Source organism: Cyphomyrmex costatus, unplaced genomic scaffold, assembly GCF_001594065.2.
Source record: "Cyphomyrmex costatus isolate MS0001 unplaced genomic scaffold, Ccosl1.0 scaffold30, whole genome shotgun sequence".
Lineage (NCBI taxonomy): Eukaryota > Metazoa > Arthropoda > Insecta > Hymenoptera > Formicidae > Cyphomyrmex > Cyphomyrmex costatus.
This window is the reverse complement of record NW_017277125.1, coordinates 431,458-452,179: the sequence shown is the minus strand read 5'-3', so window position 1 is coordinate 452,179 and position 20,722 is coordinate 431,458. Positions and strand designations below refer to the sequence as shown.

The 20,722-nt window shown below is 33.7% G+C and overlaps 2 protein-coding genes across 2 annotated transcripts; one reads left to right on the top strand and one right to left on the bottom strand.

Moving 5' to 3' along the window:
- Positions 1 to 238: 238 nt before the first annotated feature.
- On the bottom strand, positions 239 to 4,000 carry LOC108775474 (E3 ubiquitin-protein ligase znrf1). The gene is made up of 4 exons (XM_018541856.1): positions 3,622 to 4,000; positions 2,609 to 2,704; positions 2,327 to 2,432; positions 239 to 567 (listed from the first exon to the last, which is right to left on the bottom strand). Exons 1-4 carry the CDS (start codon positions 3,998 to 4,000, stop codon positions 510 to 512), a joined length of 639 nt encoding a protein of 212 aa, XP_018397358.1. The 3' UTR covers positions 239 to 509.
- Positions 4,001 to 5,909: 1,909 nt separating this feature from the next.
- LOC108775349 (uncharacterized) lies at positions 5,910 to 20,020 on the top strand. Its single transcript, XM_018541679.1, has 15 exons — positions 5,910 to 6,113; positions 7,476 to 7,666; positions 9,470 to 9,623; positions 9,694 to 9,750; positions 9,819 to 10,017; positions 10,203 to 10,591; positions 10,761 to 11,050; positions 11,116 to 11,223; positions 11,293 to 11,431; positions 17,891 to 18,367; positions 18,834 to 18,901; positions 18,994 to 19,078; positions 19,222 to 19,411; positions 19,494 to 19,807; positions 20,003 to 20,020. The coding sequence occupies exons 1-15, from the start codon at positions 5,910 to 5,912 to the stop codon at positions 20,018 to 20,020; spliced, it is 2,883 nt and encodes a 960-aa protein (XP_018397181.1).
- The last annotated feature ends 702 nt before the right edge of the window (positions 20,021 to 20,722 follow it).

Sequence of the window (20,722 nt, the reverse complement as noted above, 5' to 3'; positions counted from 1 at the left end):
CCAGTCCCTCTTTGCCAGAAAGAAAAAAAAAAAGAATCGTAAAAAGAATAAGAAAAGAAGAAATCATGATTGATAATAATAAAGATTGTCCTGCTTAAGCGCTAAATTGAGTTCAAGATGTAAAACTAAGTAAAATTTATAAATATAGTACAATTGATATTAAGCGATAGAGCAATAATAGATTAATTATAGATACGTATAGATAATAGCATTGTGTATCGTTGAATCCTATGGCGATTTTTTTTTGTTATTTAAGTCCTCCACTTAACAATAGTAGAATTGAGGATTTAATCAAACATCTGTGTTTCTGTATGTTCGATTTGATGAGTGAGTCTCTTTCAGTCGAACAATTCACCACACGCACCAATCACCATTGCAGACTAGCAGCCACCTTGACTAGCTTCTTTTACAATTTTTGCCATTTCCTGCCACCTCAATCCCATCGACGTAAATGTCCATTGGGCTAGCAACTTGTTCCACTATACTCCACCAAGTTCAGCAAGTACAAATCAATCTCCAGGATGTTCAGGGCAGCTACGATTCACTTGAAACCACTTATCGATACAGCTGGAGAAGAAACATCAAATTTTGTATTTTTTATTCTATCATATTATAGTATACATAAGTAACTGAAGGTAATATATGTAATTTATTAAGTAATTAATTATTCGTATTTATAATATAATAAGTACCACTTCAACACTATATATCGTTTTCTTACTTCAAAGGTGATCAAATTAAAATAAATTTCGAATTATTACATATATCATGAATACATTAGATGAATATAAAAAGTGTTGGTGATATTTCAAGTTATAACTTTTGATTAATTATTATCTTTATTATTATTATATTATGTGGATTTAAAAATCTTAGAAAGTATAAAGCCTAATCGAGTCTTGAAAACAAGATGTTAATGTTTATTATATTGTGTGAATTTATATACTGCATATGTAGTCCCCCCTGCAACGCTGATAGATTTTCAGCATTGATGCATACATATTGTGTAACCCAACAGAGGTCTATAGTTACTCATGCCATTTCTCGCAAGTGCCGAATTACATGAGTATTTGTTTATATAGAACTTCTTTCTAACATCTTCCCAGGCGTCTAAGGTAGGCTCCCACTACATTATCTTACTGATGAGTCCAGTAGTGGAAGCCGGGACGAAACACCAACTTGTGATATTCTTCACAATCTTATTTTTCCCAGATTTTAAATTATTACTTTAATATTAAATTTTAATATATGTCTTTCAACATATTATTAAGATCTAATAAGATGCTATAGGCATCAAAAATTGGTTAGATTGATTCTCAATTTAACTAAGTGATATTACTGCGGTAGTGAATATGTATATGTCAATGCTGAAAATCTATCAGCGTCGCGGGGGGGACTACATACACAGTATATAAATTCACACAATATAATAAACATTAACATCTTGTTTTCAAGACTCGATTAGGCTTTACACTTTCTAAGATTTTTAAATCATACGAGTCAATTATTATTATCTTTCATTATATTTATGTGGATTTGTTATAATTTTGTAAAATATCGAAGTCACTGAAAAAAAGTAGTTCTGAAACAAAAAAGACTTCTCAACATATTTCTAAAGTCAACAGCACAGGATGCATGTTTCCTTGCTAGATTGCTTGTGTTCTAGTAAATTACTAGAATTGTACTACACGGAACATACATAATTTCTAGTAATTTACTAAAATGCAATCACGTAAGAAAACATGCATTGCAAGCCTTCTTTTTCTCGATATTAGTTTCAATCAATAATTATTTATTAAGCTAAAAATATTTTTTTTCTCATTTTTGAAGAAACAATATTATTTATTACACTTTAATATTTAAAATTAAAAAGTGATAGATAATACTAATATTTTATAATATTTATAGTAATTTATATTTTTTTAGTCAATTTTTTTAGGATAATTAAACAACCATTTGCGTTATTTGCATTCAACATTTTCTTTTTTTAACGCCTGAATAAAATTAATTTTATTTTAAAATTTTTTGGAGATTTTAAGCAACGCAGACAGGTCTATTCTTAATATATTTTCTGTTTTACAAAAAAAAATTTCTAAAAATAATATCAGTGTGGATTTAATATAATGTGGTATCTATTAATTCTTATCATGTTAATGTCAATATCAATACTAACATGACATGAATTTAACATCATGGTTTTTAAATCCATATCATGATAATATTGATATAAACAGCAAGAATTACAAAACCATATCGATATTTTTTACAATATATGTTAGATGAGGAATTAAGATAACATAAATAAATGATATTATATCATACATACTTTTTATGATATATACAGAGACAGGGCAAGCGGGCTATTAGATCTCCAGATTGTAACTCCTCCAAGCAAATGACACATTCGCCTTTTCCATCCGTCAATACATCCTCTGTCATGGAAACAAGCAAAGGTGTACTTAATTACCACCAGTTAATTAATTAAATCAGATAAGCATCACTTCTGAGGCAAACGATTCGCCGACTAGTAAACAAGAGAAATTTAAGAAATGATATCTATTGTTAATCAGGATAGATAAACAAGCTTGTCACCACTCGGTCTACTTACCATTGTAACTGAGTCGTGGCTTGGTCAGGCACATGACCAGGTGACACTCGATATCATCCGGCAGAATAAACTTGGAGCATACAGGACACTTTAGACCTTGAACACGAAGGCGAAGAATGTGAAAAACAACAGGACGAAAAGCGTGCGAAGGGAAATGAAGAAGGATTGCAAATCAGAAGGGCGCAAATACCGTAAAAGACCCGTCTGACCCGATCCACTGGGACTACAGCCTCGGCCTCGTGCTCGTTCAGGCACGAGCTCACGATAATTCCCATAATAGACCCGACATAACCTCAGCCGTGGGCCGCTGTCCCGCGCGGCGATTCTCTCCCGAACCTCATTTTTTCTACCCGCGTGTGATCCTTACGCGAGTCGTGACACGTCCCTTTTCCTCTTTTTCCCTTTACGCCACGGATATTTTTCGCTGATTCAAAATTTACCTAGGCCCCGTTGATGATAGCTCTTCGAGCTATCATCGATTGTGGTACGCGGTTACCGGGCCAACCACCCCGACAACACACGCGTCAAAACAAACGCCCCCTGTCCCACCCGCGAATCATCGTCGCGCACCAACTCCGTCTGCGGAGCTTTCGCGGTTGCGCGACCTAACCTCGCTTTTTTGCGGCGCTCGATCGCAATTAGGTTAGAGACCACCGATTTATGCCTCGCCTCGCGAGACCTTTTAAAACGCGTCTCTTGTTTGATGGCACAGACTAAGAAATAATCCTGTCACGCGAATAAACATAAGACAGATCAATGACGAATGATTGGGACTAACGAACGATCAGATGCGACTCTATCTCGTATCGTTTGTACAGCGCTCTTTCTCTCGATACAGAATAATAGAGAATTATTGAATGATTTACACGTGTAAACGCGATACAATGACGATTTGTTGACTCTTAATAAGAAATAACATGTGCTATACAATAACGCGCGTATAAGTTGAACGACCTGCAGGAGGGTAGGAAGCTGCAGTTTCCAGAGGTAGAAAGATGTAGATGTGGGCTTACCGTTGAGGGACCAAATGTGCGAAGGCAAGCTGTGAGCGGCGTAGACGCGACCGCTTTCTTCATCCGTGTCGTCGGAGTCGAGCTGAGGCAGGCCAAGGGCCTGGCCGACCCCTACTCCGACCGAGGTGGAGAGACTAGCCTGCTCAGCAGAAGAGAGATCTGGCACGGAACTCAGGGAACGTGCACGCTGTCTACTGTCTCCAGACATACGCGAGTTCTGTGACTGATTCGCCTGCTGGTGTTGATGCTGAAGCATACCCACTCCACCAGGCAGAGAGCGAAGCATGGAGAAGCCCTGCATCGTGGTCTCATTGGCCCCAGTGGAGGACTGACCGTTGCCACCAGCGGATTGTGCCACGGTACTCGCCTTGGCTCCCATCACAACTGCGAGATGAATGTGCAAAAATCGTCACCACGTGTGTCGTCCCGCGTTCCACCTCCACCGCGCGTCCACCTATTCTGTCTATCTCTCCCGGTGATGAAATTCACCTGTCCGCTCGCGGTACGACCGGGAAGAAAGGTGAGAAAAGAGGAACGCGGCCTCTCAGAGATACCTTCAGGTCCTGGCAGTGGTACGCGCGCACACACACACATACACCGTATATGCACCAGTATGCACCAGTCCTCTTGCCCTCGGTCTATCTCGTACTCCCCGCTCGGCGACGGCAGGCGACGGCAGGCGACGGCAGGCGACGGCGTCAGGGGCGATTCGAATGACGACTGGACGACGACCTGGCAGTCCTGGCACGGTCCCACCGGCGGCGGCGGCGGCGGCGCAAACCTCTTACAGCACTTTGGGATTTAACTTAGGCCGGAATTTGCTAGACGGGCGCCACAACGAGCAAGTCATTTCGTCCGCGATTATACCAGCGGCTCGTAACACAAAACATTCCCCGACATCTTAAACTTCCTAGATGTCAACACGGTCGGCTCGCGCAGACACTCCACTCCATCTCACTCCTGCGCGTGTGACTTCGCTATTTTGCGAATCTACGAGATAACTCGATGGATCGTGCGTTGTACATACAATGTATGTAGTATATAATTACATACATACATACGTCAAGTGACGTGAGTTTTTGCTAAGGGGATGAGAGATACCAAAACGGCGAATCTGATTGGTAACGCCATGTTGATAACACGATGCCGAAGTAGAGAAGGTACATTTTCACGAACCGCTCCTACTGGTCGTTTCCGCGATGAAAAGGATCACGCGGTCAAAATTGACGCTTGGCCAGTTAGAAACGGCCAATTTGAACGACTCGTGAAATTGTACTATAAATCTAATAAATTCGATTAATACCTCGGTTCGTGGAACAGAGCGACACTTTTTTGCTAAATTCTTTGTTTCATGCAAAAACACGTCGAATAAGCCTAATTTTGTCAATACTGGCGAGGGCAGGGGAGGGGAGGGGAGGGGGAGAGTAAAATAAACATTAATTTACCTTTTATTCATTTTCAAAATATATACGATGTATATATAATACGAATTTTTTTTACTGCGAATACAATCTTTAATAATACGGAGGTTGGCAACACTGGCCTTCATTGTTAGTTTGTGCCTGTGTATGAATGTATGTACCTTGGGCATCTTTAGCAATTAGCCCTATAAACATGATGAAGGTCACGAAAGAGGTGGTAAATGAAACATAAATGTAGTTCGCGTTTTATTTCGTTAGATACAGATAGATGTAAATTTATATATATATATATATGAAGGAGATTTATTTTAAATAAGGATCGCGGATAAAATATTCATATATAGCTGGAATACTACTCGCTAATCATAACGTTCTGTAGTATGATTTTGCTCGCAGCGTTTCAAAACGTAGGGAATATTTGTATATATCAAGAAAAGATAATGTATAGTGTTTCTCTTCTTTTATTTGTTCTGAGTGTACAAGTAGATGGATTTTCAGAAGATCTCTGTGATGTGAGTTACACGACAAACATTTTGAAAGTGATATACATTTTGTATATTAATGTTTACCTTGTACCTTATTTTGTTTTTCAGTACAAGTTTAGAGCAAAATATCCTAAAGAGAAAAATGATTATAGCATAATTAAATACAATTCTATGTTTCTTAATTATTGTTCTGACAACCAAGTTCCTTATTATGAGATTTATAATGTATACCAACATGATTTGAAGGAAGGAGATGCACATAGTATGTTATATATTTTAAAATGTAATAATTTTTTAGATTAACTAGATCTAGTTATATCTATTAATTATATTTTTATTTTTTATTTAAGATTCTTTAAAGGTTCTGTTTACACCCCCTAAAATGGAATGCAAGTATGAAGTAGCTTTATTAGTTGATCCTTCAATTAAGAATGAAAAAGAATGTATGAAATATGACTTTGAAAAAGTGATTAATACTAAATCAAACATACATACTGCGGAAAGAAGTGTATGTGTTTTTAAGAACACTAATCAATCAGAATTTGTAGGATACAATACTAAATCAACTGTAGTCCAGCTATATGAGGTAACAAACAATATTAATTTGATATGATAAAATGGTTATGTATATATTCTGATTCTGCATATTGTGTACCAAAATCTTTTTCAATTTTCAAACATTCATGAGTATAGAACTAGAATAGTAATATTACTTATTAAATTATACAAGCAATTGAATAATTTTTTAATATAATGTTAATAAGAGCATCTTTTAATAAGAATTATTATAACATCATCACACAGCTTTTTTATCATGATAAAAAGCTATGCAACACTATTACGATAATGAAACTTGCGTTAAGAATTACAGAATAGGGATGCTGGATCTTTTACATTCTGTTCAAATATATTCTCATTGATAGATCACTGAGATTTTAGTAATATTTCTTGCAATAATCAATAATCAGTAAATGAATGTCGCGTTTCATAGTAACATATGTTAAACAATGGTTACACAAAATGTTCCAAAAAATTGTGTACTAACTATATCGTGATATATCTGTAATATATACCCTTCTATCAGCAACGTGAAATTTTCAATCATAGTTAAAAATTGAGACATTGAGGTCCATAACAGATTTTTTTACTGTATGGGATCATACATGTAAAATCTCAAAAAATTCTTGTAAACTTGTGAAACCTTTAACAATAATTTTATGGCTTGTAGCCTTAATTTTATTAATTTGATTTATTATCAATTAAGTTGTTTGCTTATATGTTACTTACTTTTCGTATAAAAAAACTTTTTGAAACCCTTGTATTCTTGCCATATATCTCACATATACTGATAGGATATTTGACTACTTACAGGTGGGATGTATGGCTCATAAAAAATTTAGAAATAATGCTCACAAGTAAAACGTAACTTATAAAATATATTTACAAAGTTTTATTATAAGGAACATGAATGACGAATGTACAATGTGAATAAATAATAATTATAAACTTTTGCGTGTATTACAAACATTATAAGGTATATGTTTCATGTAATGTATTATTGCATTTAATGTGCTGGATCTGCACATTAAATTTAATCATTTAATTTGTACACATTATATGTTTTGTGCATATTAATTAATATTTTTACAACTTATTAAAAATAATAAGTTGTAAAAATAGAAAGAGAAAAAGAATGAAATTATTAAATTTAAAAGCTCAAATAATTAAAATTGAACAATAAAAATGAAAAGAGCATGTGAACCAAACTGGTTATTAAATTAAATTTTATTTACGATTTTATATATTGTACTTAGGATGTCGAGAAGATCGTAATATCTATACTGATATTTGTTATTAACTCGATAAAAAACGCATAATCATATCATCTTTTATTCATTGTTATAATAAAATACATTATTAAATTTACTTGAAATAATTTATATTCCAGGATAATATCTGGCTATGGTTCAGATATATCTTTACAGGATGCTATGCATTGCGGTATCGCATAGATAATTTATATATAATAGGACAGTCTTCATTTTTGAACACTACTTATCAACCAACGGAAGTTCAAGAACCACAAGTCCTTTGTAAATATAAAGATATGGATATAAGACATTCTAATTCTGAAACAAAGTATGTCTGATAATAAAATATTTCTACTATACACTTTTTCATTGATATTTTATCAAAATATTTTAGCTTATGATAACGAAAAAAAGATTAGAAAATAGCTTGATGTAAAAGAATTAAGATAAAAATGAAAATGAGGGAATTCTCTCCCAGTGGCCATGACTTCGAAAAAGTTTTAATGTCGGTTGTTACTCATCATTAACAAAATTAATTTTGGCAAATATAAAATATACAGTGATGGTTATGAAAAAAGAATCAACTATACAGAAATTTATAAAATAGTTATTTTATCCTTCTGTATTCACGGTAATACGTCATTTCTTGTACATCAGCAACCATTTATGTCAACTCAAAAATATAACAGATTATTGCCGAAATCCAAAATTGTATTGCGAGAATCCTAAAGTGTTATAAGTAGTTTGGTCATAATAATAATACAGCCAAATTATTGATGTAAGTTTATTATTAATATAAAAAAATTTGTGAAATATCAATGTGATTTCATAAATTAAGTAAATCCCATCAAATTTACTTAAGTTTTATCTGATTATAAAATACTTCTCTATTTTTAATTTTCTTTTATCATTCTATTTTACATAATTTTGCAAATTATAATTTTTTTTTCACATTCTTCAAACTTAAATGTGAAACTTTTCTAGCAGATCTATCGTTTAAATCTTAAAGTGTTCGTCGAATTGTACATGCACTTACAAGAAAGCTTAAGTCATTTTTCATTTTATTTAATAACTCTCGAATAAATCTATTTTAGAAATACATATAATTTGATGATCAATTCAAGATATAGTTTTTTTCTTAGGACCTTAAGTTTCTTGATTATTTTTAAATTTAATGCATTTTTCACTATTTTTATAAAACGACCAATAATTTTTATTGTGGTTTTTCTTCATTGCGTTAAAATTTTTATTTTCTCATTAGCTCTACAGTGAATATTTTTCGCTTTATATTAGTTGTCATTTTAAACAATAATAATTTGGCTTTATTATTATGACCAGATTACTTAAGCACAGGGTACTTCAAGATTTTTGCAATACGACATGCACTTTATTTCGGCAATAGTTTGTCTTTTTAATTGATTTGAATTGTTGCTATTGTGTAATGAACAACATTACCGACAAGTGAAGGCAAACTACTAATAAAATGACTAAACTCGCGGTTTCGCGTAAATTACACGGTAGTGTTACTACTGTCGCTGCGCTTGCCTTAGCATCAAGATATTATCGTGTCTCCTGATATTATTAATTTTTATATAGACAGTTCTATTTTCATGATCATTACTGTACACGTGGAATTTTGTTTTGCGTTGTAAAGTATATGCGTGGACTGTTTTCACGAAACAAGGTTACCCCATCTCCCAATGTCTAGGAGAGTTCGACTTTCTATGCGAAGCATCCCCTTCATATGACCTAATGATTTTTTTAACAGTGAAGAAGAGATGTGAACTTTACTTCATCTGGAAAGTAGAACGTCTCTTTAGACAGAGGAAAGATGGGGTGGATGTCGTTTTGCAAAGAAAAAATATACATCCCTGATAAGGGGGAGGGAGGGAGAGCAAGTCGTGGTGGATCTCGTTTTGCGTAGAAAATCATTACAACATTGTAATAATTGGCCGCATTTGTAAAAACTTATTTTGTCAATAATTTTTTTTAATAAGCAACGACCGATGGTTAAAACTCACGATTACTCAGGGTCGTTACTTTGATAACATGTGTCAAGATCATTGAGGCAATGTCCCCTCATACCCATTTTTGATAAAATTAACTAACTATTGCATATCTATATTTACAGACAAGTTGTAAAAAATTTCACATTAGATGTTTTTCTACCAGCAAATACAGGAGACTCCCTTCATCTGGAATTGATATCACCGCGGAATAAAGACCTACAACAAAAATGTATTTGGCAAGGAGAACCAATATTATACTCATGGATAATTGGACTGGTAACATTTAATTATCAAAATACAGTTTCTTTTTTTTAACAGCTGTCATTATTAAAATTTTTATTTTTAGAAAGTAGTTGGTGTTCCGTACAATGAACTAAGAGATCATCATTGTAGTGTAAAATTGGTAAATATAATTTTTTTAAATCACATCAGATATGTATGTAAATTATATTTAAAAAAATTTTTTAATAGGAAAAGCCAACGGTAAACGGAAAATATATAAAGAGAGTACGTTGTAATTTTCAAATAGAAACGCAAACTGAAGGTCACTGTTTTCGATATCACCTGGTTGATAACCGATGCCAGCCAGATACTATATGGAAGCCAGAATATTACAGATATTATACGGAAACTAAAATATTACATGAAGAGCCATGTTTATGGGTACAGCGTAAGTATGAACATGTAATGTTATAAAATAGAGTTAACAGATAACAAAATGGCAGCTTTTCTATTTGATGTCCTTTATCGATTAGCATATTAGGAAATAGTTTAAAACTTTGCATATAAATTTTACGTATTTTACAAATAGATTTTTATTTAAATACAGAATAGTTTTGCAAATTACATTTTTAGGCTGCACGAAATCTTACGATAAACTACAGGACATGATCGTATCGAAACAGACGAAATCAAATATGATGCTGAGCGCAACTTTGTACCTATTGTTGCCAATTATTGCTATTGTGTTAATTGTATCGGCAGTAATTGGAATACTATGTTTCTGGCATTACTCGTGTAATCGAAAGGAAGAAATCAATTTGTATGTAAATCCGCAGCATGACGGTTCTGATTGTCCTAAATCCATCGATTTCGATATTATTGACAATGTTATTGAAAAGACAGTCGATCATGGTAACTCTTCGTGCGATGATATCGTCCTTCTTTACACCAATCATTCAACATCTTTTATGACGTTGATGAAAGATTTTCGTGAGACACTCACCAAAATGTGCTCTTGTTCTGTAAGTTTTGCAGCAATAATAGTCAATAATATGTTTTACATGTAACATTGTTTATCACAATTTCTAAAATTATTAACTATTTCCTTATTAAAGTTTTTGCATTTGTGTGATACAAAGTGATGTGACTTGAATATTAAATATGTTCTCTTTACGATCATTATTCTTAAAGGTGCATGACTGGCATAATGGAACTGTATGGAACGATGTTGCCAGGATTGGTACTGTTTCGTGGTTTACTAAATTATTTGACAATGGATGCCGCGTCGTTTGGATAGATACACCATTTACGAGAAGCGTCGTTATATCAAACGCAAGAGACAACGAATCAAGCTTAGATAAGTTGAGTAAATACTATGAAATACATGATTTCCGCGATATATCATTTCGCGCTGTACTTGAAGTGGCAAAAAGCAAAATAAATGAGGTCCCGCGTCAGTACCGCAGACATTTTGTTGTAAGGTAAGCTCCATAATTATTTTTGTAATTTTCAAATTGCATATATTCAACTATTCGTGGTATTGCAGGTTTGAAGGATTAGAAAGCACAGCAAACGTGAATGATCCATTCTTAGATCTCTCTCCTCATGCACGATATTACTTGCCGCAGCATCTTATGCAATTGTGTACAGATTTGTAAGTATATCACGTTAGACCTAACAATCAGTATTCTGTAAGATAATTGTAATCTGAGAATATTTTCAGGTCGATGGTGAAATCAGAAATTTCTAAAGATAAGATAAAGATACAAGAAGATTTTCACCGTATTTTCAGTATACCAACTTTACAAGTCTCAGACGCAGTAACATTTGAAATCTGTAAAGGCGAAATCAACACTATGAAATCACCATAAGTTATTTTAAGCTTCGAGCTTTAATCCAAATTCACGAATACCCAACACAACGAGATCTCATTCGTGTTTTCTTAACGCAAGATGTAATTATATATATATATATATACACAAAGAAACCTATTATTAGGTCTATAACTTATTTCTCGGCCCCTATATTCAATCGATTATACCACTTATTCAAATTTGAATCTTTTCTCGTCATACAGTCGTTTTGAAGCGTCATCCTTAAGCTTTAAAATAAGGTACAATAGGAGCTGCAAATCTAAATCGCTCACAGATCTGCTCCGCAATAGTTAAGTCTGCTGAACGTGACCATTTCAAAACGTTTGCGGAAACTTTGTAGGATTCAAAAGGAGAATCGTTGGGTTTCACATGTTCGAACGACTAAAAATAAGAAGAGACCCCACAATATGGCTATTTGTGTTGTCGAGGTTAAAAAAAAGACATTTTACACGAAATATTGACTCATGAAAAATGGGTTCTGTATGATAATCCAAAGAGACGAAAATCTTGAGTTCATTTGTGTCAACCATCAACCAGCACTGCAAAACCAAACGTTCACGGTAAAAAAATAATGCTGTGTATTTGGTGAAATCAGAAGGTCGTTGTTTATTATGAGCTGCTCCAACTTGGGAAAACTGTCACTACTGAGCGTTATCAATAGCAACTGATTCAACTAAGAGTGACGCCCTTGAAATAAAAAGATCTTTTACTGGCGTTGGAAGAAGAAAAGTAATTTTACTGCAAGATAATGCGCAGGCGCATTTGGCAAAATCAATGATAAAAGTCATCTCCGATTTGGACTGGGAAATTCTCCCTGTATTCTCTAGACTTAGCACCTATGGATTACATCTTTTCTAGACCCTCCGACATCATCTGGTTGATTTTCGATTCAAGTCTTTCGAAGAAATCGAAAGAAACATTATAGAATTCATCGACTCAAAACAACAATCTTTTTTCCGAAGCGGAATTCGACAGTTACCTGAAAGAAAATGTGTGGAAAGTGAACGAGATTACTTTGAACACTAGGTTAATATTCGTTCTTTTATAATTTCACATCGAAACTTGGTTAAATAGGCCGAGAATTAAGTTGTAGATTTATACTTACGTGAAAAATTAGATGACGGTGAAATGAATTTCACATATGATGTAACTTATAACGTAGTAAAAAAAAATGTTAAAGGCTCAATGGTGAATAGTTTTTGAGTCATGATGTATCAAAGCTATAAAACTTGTGCTCACAGAATACTTTATGTACATAGTGGCTCAAAAACTATCTATTGTTGAGCCTTGTATCTATAATATTTTTTGTTTATCACATTATGTGTGAAAAGTAACTTATTTCACCGGGACCTAATTTTCTATATGATTAGTGCGGGATCCTTTATTATAATATTAAAAATACTACCTCAAATTATATGCATAAAAAATTGTATAAGACTATATAATTTTGATAAATATAGTATGTTTATGTTTACATGGTATCCTTAATCGGGTTTAATAACAACAGTTATAAAACTGGTTAATCATAGCTGTTCCTTTGAAGAATGGAATGACTATGATTGATACGTTTCATAACTATGGGTATTATTAAATCCGATTGAGGATGCCGCGTAAGTCTATAAATATCCTTCGATACACGACAAGATTAATATATACAGCAAATATAAATAATGATTTATATTTATTGTTTATCTGATTTCTTCTTTAGTATATTGTAAAGGCAATCATAGTCTCAGGATTAATTATTTATAAATTGATCGTTAAATGTAATTTTGTATAATCACTGTGCATAGTTGAAGTTTTAACTAAACTTTATATATTTATTACGTTGATATAGAAAATAAAATATATTTGACATATATATATATATATATATATTTAATAAAAAAAGATATCAAAAAATATAAAAAATTTGTTCATCAATTAATCTTTATTACAGTGATTCTTGTTTCATATTATTTATAAATCTTATAAAGCATATCATTAATTAGTATTTTAATTATTCTGTACTCAAAAGTATATTAAGGCAGAGATACAAAAAAATCAATAATTTATGAGATACTTTATACTTTATTGTGACACATTTTGACATGAAATATTAAAATGTCTCGTAATTATTAATTTTTTTATAATCGTACCTTAATATTTTTATAAACAGGATAATAAGATAAATCAACTGATGTAAACAAAATACGTAATTGCTTACTTACAATATTATTCATTTTACCTACATATTTTCTTAAAGCAATTACGTATTTCTTTTTTTTACATTAAAGTTATCTCATTGTATTAAAACGTATTAAGGTATGTTTATATAAAAATTAATGATTTACGAAATATTTTATATTTTACGTCAATATGTGTCAGAATAAAATAAAATATAAAGTATTTTGTAAACTATTGATGTTTTTTATATTTCTATTTTAATACTTTTTTATATGCAGAATGATTAAAAGAATCATGTCTTATGTAAAAGAAATTATATAATTCCATTAAAAAAATGAAGGTTACCATAAAATCTTGGAGGTACATCCATCTAAAGAGGATTTATCATCAAAAGATGACCGTTTCGAAACCAAGTAACTTCACTTAAATTTAAAACAATTTTTTGGAATAACAAGAATAGGGTTTGAGAGAATTATGTCCAAAGCTTTAAATGGGACACCTTGTGTGTGTGTGTGTGTGTGTGTGCTCGCGCGCGCGCGTATGTGCGTGTGTGACGATATTCCAGAATTTCATATTACAGAAATATATATATGTATGTATGCTGTAATATGAAATTTAATATGATATTATAATGTACAGGGTGGCTTATTTTAATGTAGCCACTGAAATATTTTAAAATCTGTAAATTTTAAAAGGAAAATTTTTAAACAAAAGTTGTATAGTCTGAAGGGAAACAAATAATGATACATACAATCAATTCTTAAAAAAAATAAAAAATTGTTCAAGATTATCGTAATTTTTTAAAAGTATATATTTTTTGCATAATATGATTTCTCCAATTACACGACACATAAAAGTATTAAAGTAAAATTGTCTAAAAAATTATAAAAAATATTTTATTTATTAATTTTATATTTTATTCTAGTGTATTTTGACATGAAATGAAAAATATCAGTAAACAATGCATGGATTTTTTCGTAACTCTATTTTAATACTTTATGCGTGGAACATGGTAAAATGAATCTCAATTGGTAATAAGGAAAACATATAGTTGCTTTTTAAATAAAATTACGTAGTTTCACATTGCAAATTATATAATTTTTCCAAAAACAATGATGTACTTTTTTGTACAATAATTGGATTAAATCATCTCTATACACGAAGAAGTATTAAAGTTATAAAAAAATAAATAGTTTATAAGATATTTTATATATGTCAAAAAATGTGTCAGTATAAAATATCTCGTAAACTATTCATTCTTTGATATAATATTACTTTCATACTTCTATATAAAGAATAATTAGAAAAATATAAAGGAATAGCAATCATCTTCATATGACTTGAAAAAATTGGTTTTTTCCGAAAATTAATTTTATCATTATTCGCGTCTCTCATCTCCAGACCATACAACCTTTGTTTATAAAATTTCTTTCTAAAACTTGCGGATTTTGAAATATTTGAATAATTAAATTAATGTATTAATCACACACTTTATGTATTATTAAATTTAAAATATAAAATTATTTAAACATATCTTATACGATATAAAATTATTTTGATATGCACATACACACACACACATCTCCACAAGAAAGAAATTTAGAATAAAATATGAATATTTGAGAAAAAATATATTAACAGATATATATGTACAAATGATGAAATTATTGGAATTTAACGAACGCGCACATTTACTGTTTCTACGACATCATCGGGTCTCACACGCGGATAGGATGTTTTATTTGAAATTGCGCGTAACGAAAGACCATTTTGTGCAATCTGTCACACAAAGAGCGTATCGTCCGCGTTGCCCTGAAAAGGAACTAATTATCGCGCAAGAGAGTAACACACACCCGCGAGAACGTAACGAAGGCGCTTTGGAAATACACACACATATATATATATATATATATCATATATACTGTTATGCAGTTTATTGAACGGTCGATTAAACATTATAAGTAATGCGCCGACGGGTTAAACAATCTCCATTATTGTCGAGGATAATTTAATAACTGGTGCTTTTCGAGCCACCTCTACTAGGTAGCACGGTCCGTAAAATTTGAGGTAACGACCTCGATACTGCTGACGAAATCCAAATTTGACGGCACAGCTGTTTTAACGCGAACACAACGCTTTCCTTACCACCGAGGCTTCGTCTTCGCGATTGACCGCATATTTCGGATCGCATTCGGATCGGATTCGCGGACGTTAAGATAAATTCAACGATAACGGCGAAATATTACCGCGACTTAATAAAACGGCCGAGCGAAAATACAGTTGCGCGATCGATTTGTGTGATAATAAAAGAAAAACGCGATCGCAAGAATACGGCGCGGCGCGCGAGTTTGCATTAATAACATATAGCCATATCTTTTCTTAAACGTATATATACACATTTTCGCGAGAATTAACTTGGTGATCAAGATAAGTTCTTATTAAGTACTTTCGTGAAAATCCATCCCCGCAGGAATGCCCTTCATCTATATAACACGTTAATTAAAGCTGACCATGCGGATTGTCGAGATATGCTGTCTTTGTCGCTCTCTTAAAGAGGGAAGAAAGAGGAGGAGAAATGTTGAAAAATATTTCTATATGAGGCGCACGGACGGCGCGGCGCGGCGACGCGGCGGTGGTGGATGGACCTGAAGGATAATTGGAGTCATCTTCTTCTCGATATGATCGCTCTTTCAATAAAAGTAATTATTGTATCATTCTTTTGACATAAATATCGATTGAGGGGAAGCCTAGATGAGGGCGGAGGAAGCAAATTGGGGAGATACCTATTACGCGCGTACAAATGACCCGTGGCAGATAATGAATTCGATTGTTTGCTGGTGGTATTATCGCCCTACTCCCGATAATAACGGCCAATCGGGGAAAGGGAAGGGCGCCCGCTGGTACATTCGAAATATATAAATGGACCAATAACTGTTATATCGTCGTTCAGTCGAGTCTCTCGGTTCACCGCAGTAGTTGACACAAACTGCTTCTCTTCCTTTTTCCTTCCCCTTTTTTTTCTTTTCGCCACCTCCGACTCACCACCGAGCACATCGGTCGTCTGCAGCGCCCGCACTATTCCACGCACGCATACTGAGAAGAGAGAGGTAAGTGTCACACACGTGCGTTCTTCCAGCTTTAATCGCGCGAAACTATATATCTATATAAAAGCCGAGCCGCGCCGGCCGAGAGCGTCTTTTAACGCACCAAAAATTAATTCACTCGATTCGTCTCGATATATAATAAGCGTACGACTCGATATCGGCTCGATACTTCATGGCTTGCAAATTCTCTTCGCGTTTTATTATAGCTTTCCGCGTGTGCGGGTCCGGTTACAAAAAATTCCTTAAAAAAACAGTCGGATTTCGGTTGCTTATATATAAGTATCCCGCGCGACGAAAGATCTCTTTTTCTCTTGCAAATCTCCCTCGCGAGGACCCTCATCGGACGAAAGCTACGCGTTTCCGCAAGAAAGAAGAAAAATTAAGACATCCGCATGAATGGAGCGTACCTTCGCGCACGTGTCGTTTCCCTCTCCATTGCAAGGTGGCTGCTAATCCGCCGGATTGAAACGGCTGATGCAATCACGGCAGAACACGCATCTATCGCTCTCATTCGTGTATCTTTTTTTTTTCACCAGTTGGCCGAGACACGAGATATTAAGGCGGTTGCTCGATTCGGTGTAAATTAATCGCTACTTATTCGCGCGCGTGCATACAGGGTGTTTCCTCGCTAAGCGCACCTCTGAGTCAGCGCTTCCCTCTCTCGCAGGAAGGTATCTACTGTTCTCTAATCGTGAGCGATCGAGGAGTCTTTTGTTAACTAAGCCACGCATGGGACGAGCGGACGATAAGATTCCTTCCTCCATTGTTTTCAGGTAGAAATTTTACTTGGACAGAATTTTAATAATTTAAGACCTGTTCTTTTCTTTTTTTTTTTTTTAAGCTCAACTTGCACTTTTACTTCATCTTATCTCTTTCTTTTCATGTCGGAGAGTTAAGCTGCATTCCAACGAATATATATATAATGATTCACTCTGAAGCAGAGTTATTTTTCCTTTAGTACAATAAATGATTCACACTGTCGTTAAAGAAAGTTTATTCAAGGATTGATACGACTGGGGAGGATCTGCTTAGCGAGAGACACCAAACATATATTGTACATGATATCTAAAATATAAGAAATATTCAAACGACTACATATATAAATTCCCGAGGAAATTGTTTAAGCGTCTAAAATTCAGCTTTGACCGCTATAGGCTTTAAACTTTTATCGTTGCAGTGTATTTCCGTAAACGATTTTAATAAATCCTTTTATTATATTGTATGTGTTTTATTGAGCGTTAACGAATATTTCTTCAGCGCAAAGTCTTTCGTATTTTATTATCCAGTTCTTCGGACTTCTCTGCAGTTAATTCGATACTGTAAAGATGGCGTAATTAATTCGGTTATATATATCGTTCGCAGACTTTGCGAAACGCCCTTGTTCCCCGTTTGGGGAAAATCTCTGGATATTTCGTATATATTTCTTGATTTAATTTCAATACATATTACGGCAGGTTTCCGTGCAATTGATTCTTTTCAGATGCAGCTGTGTCTCGCGTATCTTTTGACGCTCGTCGTTGCGATCGACGTAGCCTTCGGAAGTCCTTTAACATTCTTCCTGATGACGAATGCATCGTACACGCGGGCGAACGTCGACCAGTCCGGCGCATCGAATAGACTAAAAAGTGAGATTAAACCGGCTAGCATCAAGAAGGTATGTTTCTCCATAATGGACACATATTTTTTATATGTGACTCGTTATGGGTCTTATTCAAGTTGTTTCTTATTTACTAGTTTTAACAACATTTTTAACTATATAAAACAAAATATGTAAAACAACGCTTCAACTTGGAATATAAATATAATTAACTTATATACGTAAGTATAAGAACAAAAGTGTGGAAAATAAGATTGCGCGAAAAAATATCAAATTATTTCAAATCATTTAAAAATTAGAAAAATCATGTTCCAGTTACGCGCGGCGTATATGTATATCGTCGATTCCGTTCATCATTTCAATCAATGAACATTTAAATTCGTTCAACTTTTCATGATCCCTCTTTCGTCAACTGAAAGAGCCGCCGCGCCACTTTTGACTCTATTCATCACACACAACGTACCGAATTCTCTTTTTCCACTTTGTATCTAGAATTTCTCTGTAACATATATCTTGGTTCTAGAGCGGCTTCACGACGACGTGGACCAGAATTTTGCAAAATCCACCGGATTCCTTAGAAGTCGCCGTTGGGTAAATATATATACTGCTTCGATAAAGTAACGATTTTAGTGCACACATAGACGCGAAAGTAACGTGATCGCATTCCTCTCGTGTTCATTTAGGAGTCGCGTCGAGCTGCAATGCCAAGTAGTTGGAAATCCGCCGCCCCAGGTTTATTGGATAACAGGAAACGAGCCGGAAAGGCAGGTCGGTTTCGCTAATTAATGTTGAGAAAGATATCTTCGGTGGTTTATGATAAAGGAGTTGTATAGCAAAACGTGTTCTTTATATGCACACACACACACACACATATATATATATATATACACCACACACCGTTCCTCTCGCAGATTCAGGAGTTGACCGTGCGGGCTCAAGAAGCGAGCAATGATATATCCAAGGAATGGGAAGGGCTCAGTCAAATCACTTCCACATATGTGATTGATTGCGTCAGAGTTGAAGATCAAGGTTTAAAGTATTGTGTGTCTGTATCTAAAAATGTAGTGGCTCAATCAACGCCGACGGTACTCCTCGTTAATAGTAAGCGAAACAATATATTTTGTTATTGAACTGAATAGATTATGTTATTGCTATGGAATTTTTTGATTATATTATCTACTAGGTACCAAAGCTGTCGAATGCAACAGTGAGAGTCAGCCCACTATCACCTTGCATGCCTCTTGGAGATTCGCTCGTGATGACAGCACAATAATTCTTCCATGCAGAGTCGTGGGCCAACCGACGCCTTATCTATTCTGGTTAGATAGCTCGAGCAAAATCATAAGTCCCACCACACATGAGAGACATACTGTTCTACCTAGTGGCGATCTACAGATAACGGATGTTGATTGGCCCGATATGGGTGAATATATTTGCAAAGTACAATCGGGATATACGGAGAAGAGCATCACTACATTTCTGTATCCCGTACTTTCTGTACGTACATAATTAACTTCCGAAAATTCATCTAGTACAGCTGTATAACTTTTTATATATATATATAATGCCTTCAAAAGCACATCGACCAATTGTAACGTTATAACGTTACAACAGTCTCAAAATATATTCAATCTAGATATAATTCCTATTTAACTGTAAAATATGCGTAATCCTTCATATTTTTTGTTGCAGACATCAAAAGGCAAATGATAAATTCCTTGTAAAAAAGGCTTAAAAAGATTCCTGCATTTTTAATGCCTTTTGTCAAAAGTGACCAAAATCTATTGCATTCATCATTTGTTTATAAAAATAGAGAGAGAATGTAATTTAATTTAATTAGAAATATCATGTATTAGAGAAAAGTACTTTTTTTTTGTTATATTTACGATACCAGTGCTACTTGTCCTTGAAAGCTCGATATTCGAGCGACAGATTCACTTCTTATGTCGGATTACACAAAAAAAAGTTTTCTCTTATACTCGTATCGAAGAAAGTTTGTAAATGAGTCGAGCATAGTTTTAATAAATGTGATCTATACCATTTACGCTTTAAAAGAAATGTTTACTCCCATTATATTTATCATGAAAATCTTGGAATATATATTTTTAGCAGACTAACTTTCTTTGATTTATCGATCCACAACGTATTTTAAATTGTTTAATTTTATTATACATATATGCTACTTAATTGTATTTACATTTTATACAAGATTTATAATTTATAAATTTGTAATGAAATTTACAATAAGAGTAATTAATGCGAATGATATGTACATTACTTACCACTCATGATTTTCCATTAGGCTAACTCCAAATAAGTATTACGTTCAATCAATTCGTTAAAATAAAATATAAGCTTGCTTTATATCTTTTACTTTTTCCTCTTCTCGCAATTTTGTTTATTATTATAATT